Genomic DNA, 24144 nt, shown 5'->3' with positions numbered 1-24144 from the left:
CTTTATCTTTGTCTTATTGGAGCCATAAGGTCCAGGCCACACTCTGTGGTGCGAACTGGAATCCACCGAAGGGAATGCATGTTATCACTGTCAATCATCTTGCAAATATGTACATCCTAGGAGCATAAGAGGTGGAAAAGGACAAGCAAAGGACTTCTTTACTCCCCGAGGCTTGGAGTGAGTTGGGTCCAAATTCCCAGGTGTGAAGAATTCTGAAGTGTTTTTAAGGATGAGACTGAGCTGCTTCTGGCTATCTGGAGGCATCTGAGAACAAGAACCAGAGCAGTTCTTTACTTTCCAGTTAAGCAGGTTTGAAGCTGTTATGTACCTCGGAAAAAAGTCATGTCCTTTAATCCTCAATCAACTATGCTGGCTGGGACCTTTCTGATCATTTCCATGGAGATATGTCTCACCCAATTTTGGGTGTAACTTTTGATCAGATGGTTACCATGGTAATGTATCTCCACCCATTCAAAGAGGGATTCCTTACTGGAGTCCTTTATGAGGGAACCAGTTTGGAAAAAGCTTTAGGGCCACAAGAACCAACAGAGTCACCAGAACCAACAGAGTCTACACAGGAAGAGATCTTTGGAGATGAAGAAGGAAAATGCCCCCAGGGGAGCCTCATGAAACAGGAAGCAGGGGGAGAAATCCAGCAGACTATGTGGTGTGCCCTCCCAGCTGAGAAAGAAACCCCGAACTTCATTGGCCTCTCCCGAGTGAAGGTAACCGCTTGTTGGTGCCTTAATTTGGATATTTTCACAGCCGTAGAACTGTAAACTTGCAACTTAATAAATTCCCTTTGTAAAAGCCATTCCATTTCAGGTATACTGCGTTCCGGCAGCTTGCAAACTAGACCACCAGTAATGATAGCACTATCAGCAGGTTAGGTGGTCGTCAGTTGCTAACATATGAAATTATTTATGATTGTGAAATCTTTGGTCACAGGAGGATACATTTGATTTTTGACTTCATTAGTAATGGTAATAGTAACTTGGAACATGAGCAAAACAGAGATTGGACATAGAGGAAGGATACTTAGGAATGACCAAACTTTCTGCTAATCTGGGCATATAAATTCTTCAAGGTCTCGAGGACCAATTCGTTTGCCCTAACTTTCTTGAGATGGAGATTTTGACTGATCCAATTAGGAGGCCCGTGCATTTGTCAGCTTTCCTAACTCCTTCTTGTGGTGCCAGTAATGGGATGATGCCTACTAGCAGTTCCTCTTCCTTCCCTAATAATCATACAGCACACATTCAGTAGTCATGCGATTCCATTTGAGCTGTCGGTGCAGCTTCTAAGTACTCTCCAGATAAAAGGAGAAGCTGCCATCTGTAGACTTTGTTTTCCCCCTTCCTGTTGGATCGTATATTGATGGAGTATTGATCCAGCTTCAACCATGAAGGACAATGGTTCTTGGACATGACTTTGAAATCCCATGTTGGGCAGTGCTGGGGTGATATGGAATGGTGAATGGGCAAAGCCTTCTGTCTTTCTCCTGGCCATGGTCTCGTGCCTGGATGAATAGATTTCAAGCTAAATCGCCATTCTGTCAGCTTTCATGGCTTCACTTTTGTCTTTCCTGGAATTCTGAATTTTCCTACTGAGTCCTCCTGCACGTCTAATTCATTTGCAAGCATAATTGAAAGAATCAATGTTAACCCCCCTCCAAACTCCCGAACTTTTCAAACTATACTAAATATTAGTGAGAAGACATCACTGAAAATCCTGCTTATGCTGGCTCTGTTCTGGTTAAAATCCTCTCTTGTGGGTGCTGCATGCATATGGTACGATGATATTTATAAACCCTGTCATTAATAGAGAAACAGAAGGTTGCAGCCTAGAAATATTTCCTTATTTACAGTTCTGTCCCTACCATATTACCTTTCTTTGCAGCTCAGTTCCCTAATAGCTGAAATGATGGGGAAGAAATATTCCCAGTTTCACGTCTCTTCCTCAGAGTGCCTCCAGCGCTTTACCCTTACCTCTGCTCTTAGGTTTGATCCTATGATGTTATTCTCTATTAGACTGTACTCTCCTTGACAGTGTATTGACAGGGGCTAGGAGTGAATACAGAAATCCACCTTAGATCACTTGGTGGAGGTGACTACCCCTTAACAATCCTGGCCCTGACTGTGAAAGAAAACTCATTAAGTATCCAAAAATTTCTAATGTGTTCCAACTGTGCTGATTTTCTAATAACCCCGGGTGAACTTAAGGTCCTTGCAATAAGAATCCAATTATCAGGTTCCAAAACAATGACCTAGAATTTATGGTATTCCTGTCAGCTTGGTTTTTCTCTGGCTTAGATTTCTAGGACGGGACTGTTTGTTTTTACATTGGGTAGCCTTTCCTTCTGTCCCGTGCACTGGATTTAGTATTTTATCCATGTTCTCCCATCATTCTATTCCTTTCCTGTCCCTCATTTTGTTTTTATTGCCCCCATTTTGATGACAAGCATTTATAAAGGACTTGACTCCTCATGTGTTAAAAAGAATGTCCCCTCCCATTTTTCTTTTCCCTTTCCCAGTAAATACAAAAATACAATAATAACCCCATAACCTGTATGATCGTTTGATTATGCCACATATCTTTGGATGACATAATTTAATTTTTTATGCTCATGCAAATAAGCATTATCCAATAATAAAAATTTGTAGATGCACTTGAATCAAAAGCTCTGATAATTATACAATCTTTAAATTAATTAATGCGCCAAAGGCAGCTAAACATTAGCATTTAGAAAGTTCTCTACAGCATTAGCTACTAATGAGTTCATTTAGATCCATCATGCAATCTGTGTTAGAAGGCATAGACCATATTTAATCATATTCAATCAGATCTAATACTGAAATTATGAATGCAAGGCATTGTTGAGTGTGAAATTACGATAGAATTTTAATTGTTAAATATGAACACATTTCTTGTTTGTATCCTAGATGAGAAATTAATTTGATGAGGAAGTAGGTAATCTGTAGACAATGGGCCTATTTTCTGAAAAAAATAAGGAATTCTAAAGTGTCCTGATTGGAGCTGATCATTTGTACAGAAATTCATTCATCACAGATTCTATTGCCCTCAGGCAAGAAGAGTAAATCTTTTTATTTGTCTTTTCCCACCCAGTATGAATTTTTTTGAGAGGACATGAAAAATTTTAGAAAGAAGTACTCCAATAATTAATGTATAACACAAAACACTTTTTTTAAAGGCAAGTCTTCACACATATACAGTCCATTCATGGTGTACAATCAGTAACTCACAATATCATCACATAGTTGTGTATTCATCATCATTATCATTTTTAGAACATTTTGCATCACTCCAGAAAAAGAAATAAAAAGAAAAAAGAAAAACTCATATATCCCATTTCCCTTACCCCTCTCATTGACCACTTGCATTTTCATCTAACTGATTTAATTTGTCGCTTTTCCCCCCTATTATTTATCCATATTTTTAAACTTATCTGTCTATGACCTGGTTAAAAGGAGCATTAGACACAGGTACAAAAACTTTTTAAGTTAAAATGTAATAATAATGCAAAAACACCCTCCCTTCAGCTTCCTTTCAGTCATTCCCCACACCCAAGGATAACCACTACCCTAACTTATCACAGAGATCAGTTGTGTCTGTTTTTGTCTTTCATATAAATGGAATCATACAGTATGCATTATTTTATATGGCTTCTTCTGCTTAAAATTATGTTTGTGAGTTTTATTCTTATTGTTGCATGGCACAGATCATTCTTTTCTCATTGCTGAGCAATATTTCTTTGGGTGAATAGCCCATACTTTATCCATTTTATTGCTGAAGGACTTTGGTTAGTTTCCAATATCTGGCTGTTATGAACTGTGGTGCTCTAAACATTCTAGTACGTGTTTTTGATGTGCACACTTTTCTGATGGGATTATATGCAGTTGGGTCCCAGAATACGTCAAGGTTTGGCTTTCGTAGATTCTGCTAAACAATTTTCCACAGTGTTGGTACCAACTAACCCTCTCACCAGTATATATGAACTGTATTTTTTTCCTTTTTTTTAAAAAAAATTTACTTTATTTATTAAACATACCAACATACATTTTTAACATATGATCATTCCATTCTACATATATAATCAGTAACTCACAACATCATCACATAGTTGTATATTCATCATCATGATCATTTCTTAGAACATTTGCATCAACTCAGAAAAAGAAATAAAGAGAAAACAGAAAAAAATTCATACATACCATACCCCTTACCCCTCCCTTTCATTGATCACTAGCATTTCAATTTACTAAATTTATTTTAACATTTGTTCCCCCTATTATTTATTTATTTTTATTCCATATGTTCTACTTGTCTGTTGACAAGGTAGGTAAAAGGAGCATCAGACACAAGGTTTTCACAATCACCCAATCACATTGCAAAAGCTATATCATTATACAATCATCTTCAAGAAACATGGCTACTGGAACACAGCTCTACATTTTCAGGCCCTTCCCTCCAGCCTCTCCATTACACCTTAACTAAAAAGGTGGTATATGGACTGCATTTTAATGCAGTAAAATTATTGTTTCTTTTAGCCCTGTATACTACAATGGTCAGATACCAGTAGTAGGATTGCATTGAGTATATTTTCATTTTTAAAACTCATGCTACCGGTTAAAGGAACTCTAGCTTCTGAAGTAGATACACAGTTCATTTCTCACTTGCTAAAAGTTCAATGTGAGTGTCTCTGGTTAGGCAGTCTCCTTTGAAATGTGAGTCAGGGCTTTAGAATTCTTCCCTGTTGTGGCTATGCCATCTTCAATGTCACCTTGAACATTGGCATCCAGAATGGAAAGTGTAGAGAAGGTGCAATGTCTTCTTAGCTCTCTGAGCCAGGAGGCGACACTTATCCTTTTGTTTACATTCCCTTCATGGGAACACATCAAATGACGCCAGGTACAGTTGGCCTGCATTACCTGTGGATTTTGCATTTGCAAACTCCCCTACTCACTAAAATTGATCTGTCACCCCCAAATCCACATCCCCAGTACTTTCACAGTCATTCACAGACAGGTACAGAGCAGTGAGAAGTCTGAGTCGCTCAGCGTGCAAGTTCCAAGCTGAGCTCAAACACGGCAATGTTCTGCTTTTTTGTTTCAGTTCTCATACTGTAAAAAGTGTCCCTTTCGCAGTATAGTTAGTGCTAGATTTTTTCCACATTTTGTGCCTTTTATTCATGATTTCTCTTTAAAATGACCACCAAATTTAATGCTGAAGCACAGGAAGGCTGAGATGTGTCTTATGCAGAAAACATAAGTTTTAGATAAGCTTCACTCTGTCATGAGTTGTGCTGCTGGCCATGAGTTCAATGTTTGTGAATCAATAAAGAATCAATCATATACATTCAATATACTGTCTTTAGATAGAAACACACATAAAACAAGTTTGAGTGTTAATTGGTTGACCAAACATGATGAGTTTGAGAAAGCCCTCTCTTCATGGTGACATTTTTAATAATCCACTCACAGTAGAAATCTTTCTACCATTACCAATAGCCAAAATAAGTAAGAAGAGAGAGAAAGAGATTTGCAGGGAATCCTAGCATTCAGGCTCCATACGGGTCCTTTTTAGGATACTTGTCCTCTATGAACTCATTCAGTGATCTTGGTGGATCCTTGATAAGCACAGATATTCATCCTTTTTATTTTATTTTATTTATTTTTGCATGGGCAGGCACTGGGAATCGAACCTGGGTCTCAGGCATGGCAGGCAAGAACTCTGCCACTGAGTCACTATTGTCTGCCTGGTATTCATTATTTTTAAATCCCAATCTGGATCATGACCTTGGATTTGGATTGGTGTCCAGGTGTCAACCATGTCTAGCAAAGCACGTATTAAACGTAAAGCAAACATGCAAACCACATGAATCCAAGGCTACAAAAAGGAGAAAGTTGGGGGCCCCAGCCTTAGGCATCTGTTATGTGCTTGCAATAATTTTCTTTATAAGATAAAAGGAAATGCAGTTGACTCAGAAAACCATCAGAAGTAAGGAAAACAGCAAACTCTATCCACGTAACAGAGGGAGGTTAAACCTTGCTAAAACAGAGTTGAAGTATCTACTCATCTCCCATCTCCTGTTGCCTAACCAGAGTGACCTGTGTACATTACCTGTAACTTCCTTTTCACCTGTTTCCTAAAAGGTGTCTACATTTCCAGGTTATGTTATGAGACTGATTTCAATTGAATGAGTTCTGAGTCTTTAAAAACGAAATGGGGCCAGTATTGCCATTTAGAACATAAAATTGTATGTATAAGAGGCAGAGTTGGGCAGGAAGAGATGGAGGGCCTTCAAAATAGGTCACAGCTACCTGTATAGACTCCTAGCCATGTGCAATTACCATGTGCTATGGGTGTTAGAAGTGCTAGCTCCTTTAACCCTCACATGGATCAGGGAATTGCAGTTCAGAAAGGTGACCTGCTCCCACAACTCAGCAGTCAAACGAAGGGTGACATTACGAAGTGGCACTGTCTGACTCCAGAGTTCTCACATTCTGATCACAGTCTCCACAGCCAAGGGCGCAGAAGTTCTCTTAGATGGAGGCACAGTGCAACCTGCGAGCGGATAATGGAACTGGGATTATTGCCCAAGTCATGAACTTGACTTTAATGAGGACTCACCGCCATTTATGTCCATCCTGGTCACCTTTCCCCGTGGGGCTTAGTGCTTTTATAGAGTAAACTAAAGCTAAAAAGCAATCACAGTTTTCTGGTGTTTTACTGTCTCACTATTCGTTTCATTTTCATCTGATTTCCACATGTAACAGTGTGCAAGAGAGCAGCGGGCCAAAATTTTTTCCAGCCTTCAAAATTAAAATGTTAATAGCCAATTAATAGTGGATGGCCCACGTTTTCTTTCACCACTCTACTAGAAGAATAAAGCTTGTTTTCTTGAACTTTAGCATAAACACACCCACAAAGCAGGGTAAATGTCTGGAAGAGATGGGTGGCAGTAGTGTTTGGGGAGCTACTAGAGCGTTGCTATTTGTTTTGAAAGTGTGCAGAGCTGTAGAGTTTCACAACTCATTAGAGGTATTGGGTTACAATAAATACCAATAAAAGATGCAGCGGATATAGGGAATCATTGTATTTTTTTAAAAGGTATCTTTATGCTTGTGTACTGTATGTCAGTTTGCCTCAAAGTGATAATTTATTTACCAGTGAAAGGGCAAATTAATTCTGTAGTAAAAGTAAGTTTAATTTGTAACCCAGTCAGAAGGAACCAATAAAAATATCAAGCTATAACTATATTAAGACTTCTGTTTCTTAATATACCTTATTTTGCTTCCCAACGTACTAGCCATTATTTGGCCTCTGCCAAACCAATTTAAGAGACATTTATCTCTTCCATTTCCTTCCTATCTATTTCCAATCTCACCTGCCAAGCTGTCCCTTGCTTTACCCCTGTTTGGTGAATTCCATAACACGTTTAAATTAATTAGAATCACTTTTCCAGAGGTATAAGTTAGAGCAGGTTATGTAAAAACAAATAGACTCTATCCCCCACATCCCCCAAATTATAAAGGATTAAATACATTAAGAGTTTATTTCTCACTCATGTAACATCCCAGGGAGAATATTCTCTCTCCTTTACATGATGAATCAGGGCCCAAGCTTCTTCTATCTTGTGGTCCCACCATCCCTAGTCTGTACTATTCAATATGGTAATCCCTGGCCACATGTGGCCATTGTAATTTAAATTTATTTTAATCAAAAAGCCAATTTCTCAGTTGCACTAACTATAATAATATAAATATGGTTTTGAGGAAAAGTTTTTGGAAATAGATAGACTTGGCTTCAAGGTCCAATCTGTTGACCTTGGACAAGTCAGATGTCCTGACTCAACTTCCTCATATCCAAAAGGCAACGTGGTAACACTGAATTCATAGGACCTTTGCCAAGATTAAATGTGGAAATGTATAGTGAAGTAGAAATGCAAATGGTTTATAAACAATGTAAAAAACGTGTTAAAGAAATTAGAGGTTTAGAGTATATATATAAAAGCATAATTAAATATAAATAAAAGTAAATAAATATAAATAAAAATAAATATATAAATATATAAATACCTGTGTGATAGAGTGCATCATTGGCCTCAACTCCTCATCTCTTCCTGGAGCCTTGCACACGGCTCTGCAGTATATTTTCCTGCCCCTTGAATTAGGCTGTCTTTGCAACCTGCTTTGGTCCATAGGATGAGTTGGAAGTGATTAGTTTTGAGCCTAGTCCTTAAGAAGTGTATGGGTTTCTGCCATCACCTTGAGGGGAACCTCCTTGGACCAACCTCCTTGGCCTAGTCAACAGACACATGGAATGGCCCCACTTAGACATGCCAACCCAGCAGACTGGTTATTATATGGCAGTGAAGGACTATCATGGCTTATGTGCACCATTACCATAGTGATAAATCATTACAGCTATTTTGTCAGTTCATATCTATTCATTTGAACAAGTTTAACATTTAAACTAATGTAATCCACTTAAACATAGTAAAAGTCATTAAATAAGTTTTATCAGCATTAAGTACATACACACAAATGCACTATACAGATACGTTGTCTGGCACTTTTCATCCTATGACTTAAAAAGGAGGTCTTCCCAAAAGAGGGAAGAGAGATATGAGATAAAGTTTCAGTGGCTGAGGGATTTCAAATAGAGTTGAGAGGTTATCCTGGAGGTTATTCTTATGCATTATATAGATATCCCTTTTTCATTTATGGTATATTAAAGTGGCTGGAGGGAAGTACCTGAAACTGTTGAGCTGTGTTCCAGTAGCCTTGATTCTTGAAGATGATTGTGTAACTGTATAGCTTTTACAGTGTGACAGTGTGATTGAGAAAAACTTGTGTCTGATGCTCCCTTTATCCAGGGTATGGGCAGATGAGTAAAAAAATAAGGACAGAATAAATAAATAATGGGGGGATAAAGGGTAAAAAATGTGCATAGGTTGCAATGCTAGTCCTCAATGAGAGGGAAAGGTAAGGGGTTTGGGTATGGGATGTATAAGTTTTTTTTTTGTCTTTTTATTTCTTTTTCCAGAGTGATGCAAATGTTTTTCAAAATGATCATGATGAATAAACAACTGTGATGAAAGTAAGTAAAAAAAAATACATATTACAACATGAATGAATCTTGAAAACGTGATGCCAGTCACCAAAGACCACATTTTGTATGATTCTGTTTATATGAAATGTCCAGAATAGGCAAAGCCATAGAGATGGAAAGTAGATTAGGGTGGGCTGGGACTGGTGGTGGGAGTGGAATTGTGATGAAATGGAGAATGACTGCTTATGAGTATGGGGTTCTTTCTGGAGTGATGAAAACTTTCTAAAATTGATAATGGAATTGCACAATTCTGTGAATATACTAAAAGCCACTGAATGGTGTATTTTAAGTGGGTGAGTTGTATGTTATGTGAATTATATCTGAATAAAGAAGTCAAGAAGACTTAAAAAAAAGAAGTCAAGAAGAAAAAAAAAGAGCAAAACAAGGCTTCAATGATCTGGTAAAAAGCCAGAACAAGGCCAGAACCCAAATACCCCTAAAGAGTGAGAGAAAGATCAAAGATGATGGTGAAGTTACCCAGAGAAGGTAGGGTTTAATAAACAAGTATGATTGCCGAATCATTAAATTGATATTTCTTTTAGTCTCCAGTATCTTGGAGCAGCTAGACATAAAAACTTTAAATTATAGAATTGTAACCCATACCAATCTCTGAAATCTGTTCTACAACTAATTGTTGTGCTGTGCTTTGAAATTTATTGCTTTTTTTTTGTATATATGTGTTTACAACAAAAAAGAAAAAAGTCAATTGTGATAATAAAAATAAAATTTATTCCTTCTAGCCTCCTGTATTCTGGAGAAGCTAGAAGGAAAAATCTGAGAAGATCGTATGGTAGCCCATGACAAACTCTGAGATCTGTCCTATAACTACTTGTCTAAGAGTACTTTGAAAACTATTGCTTTTTTCTTTTTCTGCTTTGTATATATGTTATACATTAAAAAAATTTTTTTTAAAAGCTGGATCAAATAGCATGAATTAAAACAATGGGAAAAATAATTACATGATTAATGCTCTTAGGCAGGACTCAACAAAATTTTTCGGTAATGGGCCAGATAGTAAACATTTCAGCTTGCAGGCCATATGGTCTTTGTCACAGTCACACGACTGAACCTTTGTAGTGTGAAAGCAGCCATAGACAATGCATAAGCAAAGGAACATGAATGGGTTAGAATCAAACTTTACAAATGCAGCCAGTGGGCTGGAGTTGGCCTACAGGTCATAGCTTGTGCACCTATGCTCTGAGGCATACTACCTACCGATGTAGGTAAACTTTGTGTTCATACTTTTTATTAATAGGGTATGGAATGAGGCATATTCTGTAAACAAAAAGTGTGAAATTACAAAAAGAACACAAAGTTATAAAATATGAAAAAGAAGTATTATCCCAAATGGGAGGGGGAACAGGATTGAATGAGATCATCTAGTTTAAGTCTTTGGCCTAATGCTCAGCACATAGAACTTACTCTGGGGCTGTAAATTGTCGTTAATTTTAGAACAACAGAAAAAAATTATGAACAAAGCAGATGGATTCAGCTATAATATATAAAAATTCAAATCCTAGGGTATTTATAAGCCATATCTCATTGTTATGAAATTCTTGATTTTCTCCTTTCTTTATCCATTCATGGATGTATTCAGGGTGTGACAATAGTCTTCAATATATTGACTTCTTGGAGAAAAAACTGAAAAGTCTAACCGGTGTCCAATAGGCCCTGGGGTTGCTACAACAGGGTGTCCTGTGAGGCACTGGGGATTCTTCTATTTGGCTGCTCTTCTTGACATACGGTATCTTAGTTTGCCATGCTACTATGACAAATATCACACCCTGGCTGCCTTAAACAATAGGAATTGGGCAAATTTTCATGATCTGGGATTGGGAAATGGATTCTTACATATGACACTGAAAGCAGGAACAACGAAAGAAACAGTAGATAAATTTGACTTAAACAAAAATTGGAACTTTTGTGTATTGAAGAAAATTATCAAGAAAGTGAAAAGATAACCTCTGGAATAGGAGAAAATATCTGGAAATCACATATCTGATAAGGGAGTAATATCCAGAATATTTAAAGAACGTTTATATTGCAATAACAGAAAGACAAATAACCCTATTAAAAATGGGCAAAAAATTGAATAGACAGTTCTCCAAAGAAGACATAAATGACCAATAAGCACATGAAAAGATGCTCAACATCATTAGCTCAGCATCATTTTCCATTAGGAAAATACAAGTCAAAATCAGATATTTTATTATCTCACTGGCAGGAAATAGCCAGAATAAGCAAATTCATAGAGTCAAAAACCTCAATATAGGTTACTGGGGGAATGGGTTGGGGATAAGGAATGGGGAGTTTATGCTAAAAGTCTACAGTTTCTATTTGGGTTGATTGTAAAGCTTTGGTAATGGATGGTGGTGATGGGAGCACAACATTTACACCAATGAATTATACATTTGAATGTGATTAAAATGGGAAATTTTAGGTTGTATATATGTCACTAGAATAAAAATGAAAAAAGCAAACATAGAACTTAGAACACAGAGAACCCTATTGTAAATGACGGACCGTTTGTTAACAGTACGATTATTAAAACATTTTTTCATGAATTGTTACAAATGCATCCCACTAACAGAAGTTGTTAATAATAAGGTGGGAAATGGGAGCTGTATTATCTGTACAATTTTTCTGTAAACTTACAACTTCCCTAATTAAGGAAACATACACGATGAGATACCATTTCAAACCAACAAGCATGGTCATTACTGAATCAAACACACAATTTTGGAAGGTATGTGGAGAAGTTGGGACTCAAGTCATGGTTGGTGGGAAGGTAGACTGATGTAGCTATGGTGTAAAGCAATATGGTGGCCCCTTCATATAGAATTACCATATAACCTGGCATTCCACTCCTATGGATGTACCCAAAGGAAGTGCAAAACTAAGGTTCAAATAGATACTTACACATCAATGTTTATAGCAACATCATTTGCAATAACCAAAAGGTGGAAACAACCCAAATGTCCATCAACAACTGAATGGATAAACAAAATATGGTACATACACACCACAGAAGATTATTCAGTCATAAAAAAGTTATAAGATGTGCTGCTGAATGGAAGAGCTTTGAAAATACTGTGTTTAATGAAATAAGCAAGGCACATAGGCACACATAGTACATGACAGTGCTTACAAGATGTCATAGTCAGGTTCACGCATCAACTTGGCCAGGTGGTGTTGTCTGGTTGGGCAAGTGCTGGCCTGTCTATTGCTATGAGGACATTTCATGGACTTAAATCATGATGACTTTGGCTGCATCCACAGCTGATTGCATTTGCAATTGGATTCAGAAGAGGCAGTCACTTTTCCTGCTTCAGCCAGCCAGCCTCTCCTGTGGAGTTCATTGAGGAACTTCATTGGATTTGCCAGTTTGCAGCCTGCCCTAGAGACCTTGGACTCTACATCCCCATGGTTATGTGAGACACTTTTATAAGTTTCATGTTTACAGATATCTCCTGCTGATTCTGTTTCTCTAGAGAACCCTAGCTAATACACAAGAGATGACTAGAAATTGCAATTGTGCAGAGATAGGAGATTAGAGGTTACCAGGGAATGGGGGAGGAGAAAGGGGGAATATGTGTTTGTAAAAATAAAAAAATTATGTAAAAATGAAAAAACATTATTTTGTTTGGTTGCTAAAAACAAAAACAAACCCACTGTAATTTATTGACTTACAATAAATTAGAAGAAGTCCAAAATCAAGATATTGGCAAGGCTTACTTTCCCCTGGAGTCTGCAGCCTTTTGGTGTTGGCTGCTGGAGGTCCTGGGGGTTCCTCAGCTGGTATCTCAGCATCCTGTGACATGGGGGTGTCCTCCTCTCTTCATTGGTGACTGTGGCTTCCAGGTTCTCTTTATGAGGCTTCTGGAAATTTGGATTAAATCCCACCCTGTTTCAGTTCAACCACACCATAACTAGAAATAGCATCTTCCAAAGCTCCTATTTATAAATGGGTCCCCACCACCAGAATGCAGATTAAAATTAAGAACATTTTAATGTTCTGATGTGTTGATCTGCTCCAGTAGTGAGGGCACCAGACCTCAGTTGAGCTCCCTTGGTATTGGCCAGCACCGACGCTGCCACTGAGCTGCTGCCAACAGTGTCTTGGGGAGGGGAAACGTCAGGGGCTGATGGGGTATTGTCCTACCCCACTCCCACTCCAGTCTGCCTCCTGAGGCCAGCACTGCTCCTCACATTTTTTCCATGATCTCTTAATCACTCCCAGGGGCTGTGTGATATTTGCCCTATCTCTGCCCCAGTTTTCTGGTCTTATAACTCCCTGTTTCCTTTTCAGGGCTCCTAAAGGACTTTTTTTTACCTTGTGACATCAGTGGCCTTCCTAAGGCCTGTTCAGAATCATCCATGCCCATACTACTGTGTAAGTATGATGAGAACACATTAATATTAATAAAAAGGAAAAGAAATTCTAACATTTAATATTGACTGAACAGATGAACAAAAAATATAAACAGATATCTTACAAATGATAAAAATGCAGATTCTAAAAAAAGTCTTTCCTGTCCCCTACAGGATAAAATGCAATTTCTGGCCTCTCCTCACCTGCTCAGGTCTTACCTCTGAGTGGTAAGCTGAGGAGGGAGAGGAGCTCGCACTTTCCCAAAGAGGAATTTTTGTGAACAACAAATGCCACAGGCTCCTAACCAAAGATTGGCAGCGGTTAAAAACCTTTTACTAAAAAGTCCATTTTAAAAAAAAACACTTAAATACCTGCTCTGCCGATGCTAATTAAATGGACCATAAACACATTGGGGGATGTGGTTTAAAAAACTATACAAGGTGACAGTTGTGCTCAGTGGTTTTTAGAAATAACCATTTTTCCCCCATGACACTAGTAGTAAATTTTTATTGTATAAGAGAAAGAAATACAAATAAGTGGGGAGGTTAAGAAGCTGGGCTCTGAATTCAGACAAACCGAGTTAAATCCCAGCTCTGCCACCTACTAACGTGACCTTGGGTAAGTATTTTAACCTCTTTAAACCTCAGGTTCCTCATTTGAAAAGAGGGAAAATAATAGCGGCGCTCTCATGGGGTTTCTGTGAATATTAAATGAGGTCATGCTTGTAAAGTGCTTGGCTTGCAGAGTGAACATTCAATTAATGTCAGTTATCATTTTTATTACCCATAATCCCAGCACTTAGAGATCACTGCTGTTAACATTTTGATGTACAGAGGGGTCCTAATTACGTGAATATTTATTATCTGAATCACAGCAGTTAGAAAGTTGGTTAGAATATGGCAGCCTAAGAATATTCACTAATTGACTGGCCAATTATAAAATGTCTGCTGTTAGGCAGCCCTCCCTGCTTAAGTCTCGTGTCCATTGTACCCAGTGAATCAACATGCAGTGATCCCATGCAAAGACACCGCCCACTGAAATCTGAAACTGCCAATCTTAAAAAAAGATGTAATTGATGTTGGGGGAATTTAAGATCTGGCAGTCAGACCAGTTAACAATTGAAGAAGGGAAAATCAGCAGGGTCGGTGGCATGAGAGGCACTTTGAAAGAGAGGGATTTGAATATGAAAGGATTAAGAGAGTCTCTTGGGGAAGAATTGATAATGCCTCAAATGTTTCTGCAAAAGAGACCCTACCCTTGCTTTTTGGACAGCAGCTAATTTTGCTAGATGTTTTTCCTCAACAGACTCCATGCATATATCCCTGTTGTTGCATCTTGATATGCCCATGACCATCAATGTGTGACAATTAGGGTGGATTCTCCAATATAAACCATTCTGTAAAGTTGCTTTAGAATAAGCTCATGTTTGCAGTGATACCCTTTTGACTTCCTCCTACCCCAGTCAACAATCCTCTTTATATGACAAAGAAGATTGTTGACTCTGCAGAAACAAACTATTTGAAGCTAAAGTCAGATCTCTTGGCCTTTTTGTAAACATCAGAAGGTTTTTTTTTGGTAGTAGAGCTCTACCTTTTGGTAGAACATTCCATTGAGAAGTTGATGACAGCTATGTAGTCTCCTCCCAGAAAGATGAACATTTGTACCGACCACGAAACTTTTGTATACAATGTGACGGGCAACCCAATGAAATCCATTTACAGATCAGAGGTTAAGAAACCATGTTTTAATTGTTATATTTCAATATCTGAAGATATTTATGCATTCTTAAACTTAGAATTGAGTGAGCTTTAATCCAATAAGCATATATTGAACATTTGCCCTTCCCCTACAGTTGTAAGGGATAAAGGCAAAATACTGGGCATACTCCCGCGTCTCTGCTAGACTGAGGGAATGTTCTGAGGACGCAGAGAAAGCCTGGTGAAGTAGAAAGACACCTGCAGTCAACCAGGGCAAAGGGTAACCTAAAAATGCCACCCACAGGAGGTTTTAGGAACTGCCTTGATATGAGAGGTAAAGGTCAGGCCCAGGGAGTGTCTCTGGGACTTCAGGGGCCAGGGGATGGGAAAAGCATGCAGGTAAGAACCCAGACTTACAGAGAAAAGGAAAGGAACTCAAGTCAAGGGCTTCATTCTTACTCTGGGCCAGACTGAACCCTGGTGTATAAGGAATGGGCTTGGTGGGCAGCTACCCTTCCATCAGCTTAGGCCAGGCAACCAGATGGTGACTGCACCTGGCATGGAGTTCTACCTGGCTAGGTGTCCCCCAAAAGTTCTTCACTTTCTAATGAAAACAAAAACTAGATTGAGTGAATCCATACAGTGAAAAAAAAAAAGTGAAGTTGTTTATTAAACAGCACACCCCACCTGTATTTATATATATACAGGATTCAATTATAATTTACAGGTGTAACTCCTGGCTGGTGCTGCATTTATCACCAATTCCTCCACATGAGGATATTGCTGATGCCATGAGCCAGGTGGCATGACTTATTTCTGCACACGTTCTGGAAGGTGCAGCCCTTCTTCTATAAATTCACTGTGAAAACGCCTGCTATAAACTGAATTCTCTTCTGTCCTTCTGTAGCTGGTGGGGTTTCATGGGCCGACAGAGCTCTTCGGAAATGGGTTGACTTTTCCTAAAAGAATTCTTCCCTGTGGCTTTATGTCTCCTTCCTGCTTTCCCCATCCACCATCTAGCCTTTCCCGTTCATCTACACTGCTATGGCAAGAATTAAAAGGCATCACTTTGCTGCGTTGCCAAAATTGTGCTGTGTAGATAGTTATTCTTCAGTACCAGTGGATCCCACTTGCAGTTAACACACATTTATCTGGCTTGACCAGAATAAGGAAGAAGGAGAGGAGCTGGGAGACAAGGCAGATGCACGATTGGAAGCCTCTACAAAACAGTGCATGGCTGCGTGAGGAGCGAATATGAGCAGAATCATCTGGGATGACTTTACGGAGGTGGATGTGAGTGCTGTTTTGAAGTCTGGGTGATAATCACCAAGGTTTGAAGGATGGGTTGAAATGCAGTGGTGGGGAGAATAGGCTGTGCCAGGGGACATACGTCAGAGAAAGGGTCACAGATGTCCCGGGAAGGCGGTGTGAGGCAGCACAAAGAGCCTAGGGGCCATTCATGTGATAGAGATTTATTGGGAGACTAATGTGTCCCAGCCACTGTTCCAGACTCCAGGGACCCAGTCACGAACAAAACAGGCAAGTCCATGCCCCTTCGGCATTCTTGGAGACTCTGTCTTGAGCCAGGATCTACCATATATTATCTTGTTCACGTTGAGAAAATTACTCAACTTCCTTGAGCCTCGGTTTCCTTGTCTAGAAACTTGAATTATACCACGCCCTCACAACTTGGTTAGAATAAGAAGTAAAAATCAGATAATGGAACCAAATCATTTTATAAGTTATAAAATTCAATTCCAATTTCAGTTACTACTCCAACTAGTAAGTGACAGAATGTATGATTTTTTTCCTTTCTACTGGGCTCTGGCTTTTTTTTTTTTTTCCATGTTGTCTATTTATTTATTTTAGTGTATGCATTTAGGGCAAATGGTCTTCAAAAATGAATAAAAATTATTTAAGTATTGTTTTAGTTTGCTAGCTGCCAGAATGCAATATACCAGAAATAGAATGCCTTTTAAAAAGGGGAATATAACAAGCTACAGGTTTACAGTTCTAAGGCCATGAAAATGTCCCAATTAAAGCAAGTCTGTAGAAATGTCCAATCTAAGGCATCCAAGGAAAGATACCGTGATTCAAGAAGGCTGATGAAGTTCAGGGTTTCTCTCGCAAGTGGAAAGGCACATGGCAAACACAGTCAGGGTTTCTCTCTCATCTTGAAGGGCACATGGCGAACACAGCATCATCTGCTAGTTTCCTCTCTTGGCTTCCTGTTTCATGAAGCACCCTGGGAGGTGTTTTCCTTTTTCATCTTCAAAGTTTGCTGGCTGGTGGACTCTCTGCTTCTTGTGGCTATGTCATTCTCTGCTCTCTCAGAATCTCTCGTATTCTCCAAAATGTCTCCTTTTTATAGGATCCCGGTAAACTAATCAAGACCCACCCAAATGGGTGGAGTCATGTCTCTATCTAATCAAGTTTAATACCCATTCTTGATTGAGTCACATCTCCAGGGAGATAGTCTAATTAAAGTTTCAAACATACAATACTGAATAAAGATTAAAAGAAACAGCTGCCTTTACAAAGTGGGATTAGGATTAAAACATGGCTATTCTAGGGTACATACATCCTTACAAACCAGCACAAGTATTAATCCAACTTCAATATTTACATAGTCCCTTAAGGGGCTTTCATTTTATTATTATCATGAAAAGTGTATTTCAATAACTCCCCACAGGCATTTTAAGAATTTCTAATGTAAAAATGTAGTATTCATCTACAGAAAAATAATGAAACTGGGAATAATGCCAATAATACCTTAAAATATAATTATGTCTTAGCCGTGCTATGTCACGTGCCTTAAGCAGAATCTTCATTACTGCACCATAATCCCAATTTGCATCCTGGCTTTGTAATATGAATTCTTGGAAGATGAGAAAATTGTCACCTGATTGATGGAGGATCCAGTGTGATCACAGACTGAGATAACCAGCTTTTCCTCTATCCAAAAGCTGTGTCTGAAAATACAGCTCTGTCTGTGGGAAGAATGAAAGAGAATGAGCAAATGAAAGGAGACAAATGTCACAATGTACAGTGATCACAAAGGAGGAGAGAAATGCTGCTAGCCCTGTGCTCAGGGTTCTGTGGTGGTTATGCCACCTCAGGGAAAAGTGGTCACTCAGGTGAGAATTTTTTTTAACTTTTTTTTTTGTGTGTAATATAACATATATACAAAGCAAAGAAAGAGAAAAGCAATAGTTTTTAAAGCACCCTTCAACAAATAGTTATAGGAAAGATCCCAGAGTTTGTCATGGGCTACCATACCATCATTTCAGATTTTTCCTTCTAGCTGTTCCAGAATATAGGAGGCTGGAAGGAATAAATATTTTTTTATCATCACAATCGACTTTTTTTTCCTTTTTTGTGAAAAATAACATATATACAAAAAAAGGCAATGCATTTCAAAGCACAGCGCAATTAGTTGTAGTTTAGATTTCAGAGTTTGGTATGGGTTGCAATTCCATCATTTTGGGTTTTTACTTCTAGCTTCTCTCAGATACTGGAGACTAAAAGAAATATCAGTTTAATGATTCTGATATCATATTCATTTGTTAAACCCTACTTTCTCTGTATAACTTCATTGTCACCTTTGCTCTTTCTCCCACTCTTTAGGGGTATTTGGGCTCTGCCCATTCTAACTTTTTCATGTTGGAAGAGGCTGTCAATAATATGGAATGGGAGATGGAACTAGTTGATGTTCTGGAGAGGCTGGGCACTCTAGGTTTCAGGACTTATCTTGTCCAGGAACCCATCTGGAGGTTGTAAGTTTTAGCATGTTACCCCGGTACATAAAAACTTTGTAGAATCTTATATATTGCCCTTGTGTTCTTTAGGATTGGCTGGAATAGTTTTGGTTGGGATTTGGCAAGTTATGAGTCAGGTGAGAATTTAAAGGACCTGTGTGCTGTGACCTCATGGGTGATGTTGAAAACAAAGTATTTTTAGAAAGTTTATCATGGATAGAGCCATGTTTCCTGAAACCCAAAGTGTTTAGGATCAACCACAAATATGAAATTTCTTCCTAAGAGCTTAACTTTGAAGTGTATGGATTTCTTTCCTCTATGTCTTTAAAAGGGTTCTTTATGGCTTATTGGTTATAGTGACCTAAATACCTTCATCAAGCTGCAATTAAGTCCTTAGGCTTGAGCCGTGTGCCTCTATGGGAGGCACTTTATGAAATTGGAATTACTTGCCATTGAATTATTTATGTAAGCATAAATATTGTAGAGGCAATTAAACCTCAGGCATTTCTTAAGGTGTGGCTAAATCAATCTACATCGTGTTTCTCCAGTTCATTTCCGAGGAAATATTTGACAGGAAATAGAAATCTGTCGAATGCAAAAATACCCTAAGAATCCCTCCCTCCGTTAATTTTCTTTGCTCTCTAAACGTACCCTGTGAAGTAATTTTGTGTGGTATTGTAATTCTTCCCAACTGCCGAAGATAATAAGTCAACAGGCATTGACAGTCCTCTCTTGTCAATACCAGGAAGTCAATCTCCTGTCTATTCTGGTATAATTTAGCACAGTGAGAATCAACTGATTTCACAGATATTAACTTCATGGAATATACAAACAGAAGTGTTATAGGGAAAATAATTTCTCAGTGAACAGCAGAAATAACTTGGCAATCAAAAAATGCAATCTCCTTTTGCTCTCAAAATTTACTCAAAGGCTGGGGCTCGCCTGAAATCTGCTCCCCTTCTCCCCCGCAAAGCAGTGATTTACAGAAATGAAACCTGCAGGATATATATTATGCAAACGCTCTGGGGAAGTGAATCATAACACATCCAAACTAAAATTGATGGAGCTGCCGTGAAAATAAAGTTATTAAATTTGTGGTGAAGGGGAAAATGCAAAAGGTAACACTTCCACAGTATCTCATATATAAAACCAAACAGCTCTCTCTGAAGAAGTCCTTACTTGAAGTCTTTACATCCTCTATCCTTTGTACCGATCAAGCACTTTCAGTCTCTGACTTAATTTTTGGCCTTCTCTTATCATGCTAGTCAAGATTTCACTTCCTTTATTTTTACCTCCGCTCCAGATTCAAAGCTGTAGTTTGGAATTTTTTCTTATATTTAAGGCCATCAAAAACAGCTCAAAATCCTCATTCAAATGCATCCTAATCTTACTTAATTCAGGTGCTCTTTTTCAGAGCAGCTGAACATTTTGATAAAATGACATCAATCTATATCTAGTTAGATCTTTCCTGTCATAAGCACATTGAAGTATCTTAAGTAGAGAAGTTGATATAGGAGCAATTGTATACTCATACATGAAAGTACATTAAAATTGAAGCTGTAATAACGTAGGGGGCTTCTCTTGGTACTGATTCAACAATGAAAGGAACTTTTGATTCATATTGGTGCTCAGTGCATAGTAGATGAGTGATAAATGATATATGACAAATCCCAAAGTGCGGGGCTGCATTCGGTAGCAGACACACGAAGAGGAATAAGACATGGAGCAGACAAATGCAATGAATTTTACCACAATCCAAGTCTCTATGGGAAGCAGGAACGCAGGATCTTAACTCCACATCAGTCTGTCCTCTGCAGCATAAACAACAAGGGATTTGTTGAAATGCAATTCTGATCATATTGCATCTTGGCTTAAAACCCATCTTTGGCTTCCCACTGCTCTTGGTATGAATGACCAAATCTTTAATATGGAATGACAAGTCCCTGCATGGTCTGGTCCCTGCTTACTTCTCCAGACTCATCTAGCATCACACTCTTCCTTGTTCTGCTTGCTACAGCCATATAGCTATCTTCTTGAGATGTCATCATTTCTCCTGCTTCTGGCATTGTACATGCTGTTTCCTCAGCCTGGATGACCCCTCCTATACTCACCCCCATCCCATGGACTCTTACCCTTCAGATCTCAGCACAAACTTCATTTTTGCAAGGAACTTCACAGATCTTCATGATGTTGTTAGATGGTTCTCCATGGATTTCTTTCATTCGTCATTGGCCCAGGCTTTCTGAGCAGAGGACATGTTTGAATGACAAGCAACCTTGAAAGCTAGAGGTAGTATATCCCTAGAGATTTAGAGACATGCATTCTTAGAGACATCACGGTGTGGTACAGCTTGCTGCTTCCTCTCCCTGGAGACATTTGCTTACATTCCAGAATAATAACAATGTCTTCCCCCACTTTTCTGGAGGAGATTTACCTCCATTAATCTCTTTCCCTCTCTGGAAGGGAGAATAGGCAGAAGACAGCCATATAAAAGCTCAGAGTCTCCTAAAATTCCAAGTTCCTCTCCTGTGATGCACCTAAATGCACGTGCAAGTAACACCTGCCTTCATCCTATTGTCCTATGGAGATTGGAGTGTGGGGAACCAAAGCAAGATGCTGCCTGGGCTGCTGTTTTTGCTATGAGCAATAAACTGTCATTGTCTCTGACTCAGGAGTATTGTCTTCTATCGTTATATGACTATAAAATGGCGACAGGCTAACTTGTTAGCTTACCAATTAGATGAAATCTCAGACCCTTCACAGTTTCTGACAACACATGGTTGGTCAAATCCCCCCATTGTAGCACCAGTTACCTTTCATTTATGGCATATATTGCTATTAATTTTACATAATTTATTGATTATTTGATGAATGTTTCTCTCTCTGAGTAGAAGAGCAGCATGCCAAATGTTTTCCCCTTCTTTTATCTCTTGCCCTTAAAACACTCAAATATTTACCTATTGAATATGGAGTAAGAGGTTAATTATAATTAGGAGGATGAGGGCAGATTTCAAAGCAGAGAAGACATTTGAAATGAGCCTTGAAATGGATAGAAAATAAGCAGTTGAAAACAAAAGACATGAACTTCTGGCAGTGAGAATAGAGTGGTCAGTGTCGGAGGACCAGATAATATGGGCTGCGTGACAATTCCTTGTGGCTTTGTGTGTGGGGTGTATTGGGGATTGAATCACGTCCCCCATACAGGCATGTTTAAGTCCTACCCTGTGATCCTGGGGGTGTGAACCCATTTTTAAATAGGACCTGTGAAGATGTTATTATTAGTTAAGGTGTGGACTAATTTATGAATATTATCTTCAAATGTTCTTTTTAGATGAGTCAATTGAATTTAGAGTGGGCCTTAATCCATATGGCTGAAGTCCTTAAAAGCAAAGGAAGTTGGCAGAAGTAGAAGCCAGACGTCAGTAGAAAGCAGAAGAGTAGATATAAGGAGAAAGAGATTGTGGTGTGACAGAGGATTGTCGGAACACGCAGAGTCCGTGAGAAATCATGGCCTGGCATTGACCTTCAGGTTGGACTTTTTGCCTCCCAAACCATGAGACCATAAATTCCTGTTGCTCAAGCCAAGCCATTGTGAGGTGTTTGTGATAGCAGGCCTGGCAAACTAACACAGGGGTAATAATGAAAATTGAGTCGTTTTCCTGGTAAATGCTACTCTGTCTCTGAATGGTACAAAGTGTAGGAAATTCTGAAGGCTGGTGGACATGAGAGTCCGACGTGTTTTAGAGACTCAGTTCCAGCATAGCCAGGTAGAATCAGGAAGGGATGGAATTAGATGCTTCCAAGGATTAGGTTCTCATTTATTTAATGCTGTTAGTGAAGAAGTAGATTTGTATCTTACTTTTTAAATTTTCTTTTGGGTGTTGATGCAACTGAAGTATTCTTGATTCCTTTGAGCTTCTAAGGTGAATTTAAAAAAACCTTTGTTACAGTAACATAGATGCACTCTCAATTTCTCATTTCAGGCACTTTCCAGTATACAATTCAGTGGTAGTCATTATTGCACTACTATTATCCCAGCCTTTTCCTCATTGCAGACAGAAATTCTGCACTCTTATGCAAGAATTCATTGTTCCCCTCCCAGCCCTCTGGCTTTGGTAACTGATTTAATCTATTATCTGTCTCTATGAAATTTTCTGAGCTGGATTTAGTGTTTACTAATTCCAAGGCATTTTAGAGCCAGGAGAAGTGAGCAATATATTGGGGGTCAAACCAAACCAAACCAACCCCAAAAAACTCCAAACAGAACAACAAACTACTGGAATGAACATTACCTGGTTTCTAAAATGGAAAGGTGGAGACTGGGGAAATTCCACAGACAATGGGCTTCTTCCTGCCAGCCCCTGGGGCAGAGTCATCTGAAAGGTGGGGTCCTTCCCAGAGAAGTGGGTTACTGTGCTCGGAGGGCAGGGTGAGGCAGCCTGGGCAGTCCTCCCCAGGATAACGTCATTAATGCTTAGGGTGAGGCAGCCTGAACAATCCTCCCAAGGTATGACATCATTAATGCTTAGGGTAAGGCAGCCTGGGCAGTCCTCCCCAGGATGTCATAATTAATGCAAGCTTGAGCTTCATTTTCACATTTCTGACCTAATCATGAGAGCTTTTGTGTTGTCTTTCTTCCTTTATTTCATTCAAAAATAGCATTGGGGGCGGGCCGCGGTGGCTCAGCGGGCAAAGTGCTTGCCTGCTATGCCGGAGGACCTCGGTTCGATTCCCGGCCCCAGCCCATGTAACAAAAACGGAGAAACAGAATACAATAAAACAAGAAAATGTTTAAAAATGTTTCCCTTTCTTCCTTCCTTCCTTCCTTCTATCCTTCCTTCCTTCTCTCTGTCTTTAAAAAAAAAAAAAAAAAAATAGCATTGGTAATTAATAAATTACTTCCTTGGGAAAATAATATTGAAATTAATTTCCATGTTAAGAAAATAATAATATGAAATCATGTTGAAAATTTACAGGAAAATCTTCTGGAAGGCTGTTTTCAGCTGTCATATGTATAAAAATTATGTTTAATGAGAATGTCATAAAAAACCTTATTGTTTTTAATATTTCAGAGTCCTCATTCATTCTTGAATTCTGCTGAATTTAGTTGTGGTGTCTAGGGTGTTTTGCTTTTTTTTTTTGATTCATATTATGCTTTTTGTCTTTTTACTGAATGACCCCC

General features: G+C 38.7%; 1 protein-coding gene across 5 annotated transcripts; it reads right to left on the bottom strand.

The window, feature by feature from the left end:
• Positions 1-23438, bottom strand: LOC143682523 (uncharacterized). 5 transcript variants are annotated; one of them, XR_013175170.1, is made up of 7 exons: positions 23255-23438; positions 22822-22880; positions 21095-21262; positions 18107-18194; positions 12871-13014; positions 8100-8323; positions 6401-6585 (listed from the first exon to the last, which is right to left on the bottom strand). XR_013175170.1 is itself a non-coding variant. In XM_077159168.1 (6 exons), the coding sequence occupies exons 3-6, from the start codon at positions 21118-21120 to the stop codon at positions 6529-6531; spliced, it is 315 nt and encodes a 104-aa protein (XP_077015283.1). In that variant the 5' UTR covers positions 21121-21262; positions 22822-22880; positions 23255-23438; the 3' UTR covers positions 6401-6528. The 5 variants fall into 5 exon arrangements, 3 of the variants coding, with proteins under 3 accessions (XP_077015283.1, XP_077015284.1, XP_077015285.1); XM_077159168.1 differs by lacking the exon at positions 8100-8323; XR_013175171.1 differs by lacking the exons at positions 6401-6585; positions 8100-8323; positions 12871-13014 and adding an exon at positions 1-264.
• Between the last annotated feature and the right edge of the window lie 706 nt (positions 23439-24144).

This window comes from Tamandua tetradactyla, chromosome 5, assembly GCF_023851605.1.
Source record: "Tamandua tetradactyla isolate mTamTet1 chromosome 5, mTamTet1.pri, whole genome shotgun sequence".
In the NCBI taxonomy this organism is placed as follows: Eukaryota; Metazoa; Chordata; class Mammalia; order Pilosa; family Myrmecophagidae; genus Tamandua; species Tamandua tetradactyla.
This window is presented reverse-complemented; position numbering and strand designations above follow the sequence as displayed.

What these genes read in the sequence shown, in the direction of transcription:
- LOC143682523 (XM_077159168.1), bottom strand. Translation starts at nt 21,120, where the DNA reads ATGAAGTTTGTGCTGAGATCTGAAGG. An exon ending in CTGGATCCTCCATCAATCAG is followed by an intron (nt 13,015 to 18,106) that starts GTGACAATTTTC and finishes CCAAATTTCCAG; the next exon opens with AAGCCTCATAAAGAGAACCT. An exon ending in GCTGCAGACTCCAGGGGAAA is followed by an intron (nt 6,586 to 12,870) that starts GTAAGCCTTGCC and finishes ATCCGCTCGCAG; the next exon opens with GTTGCACTGTGCCTCCATCT.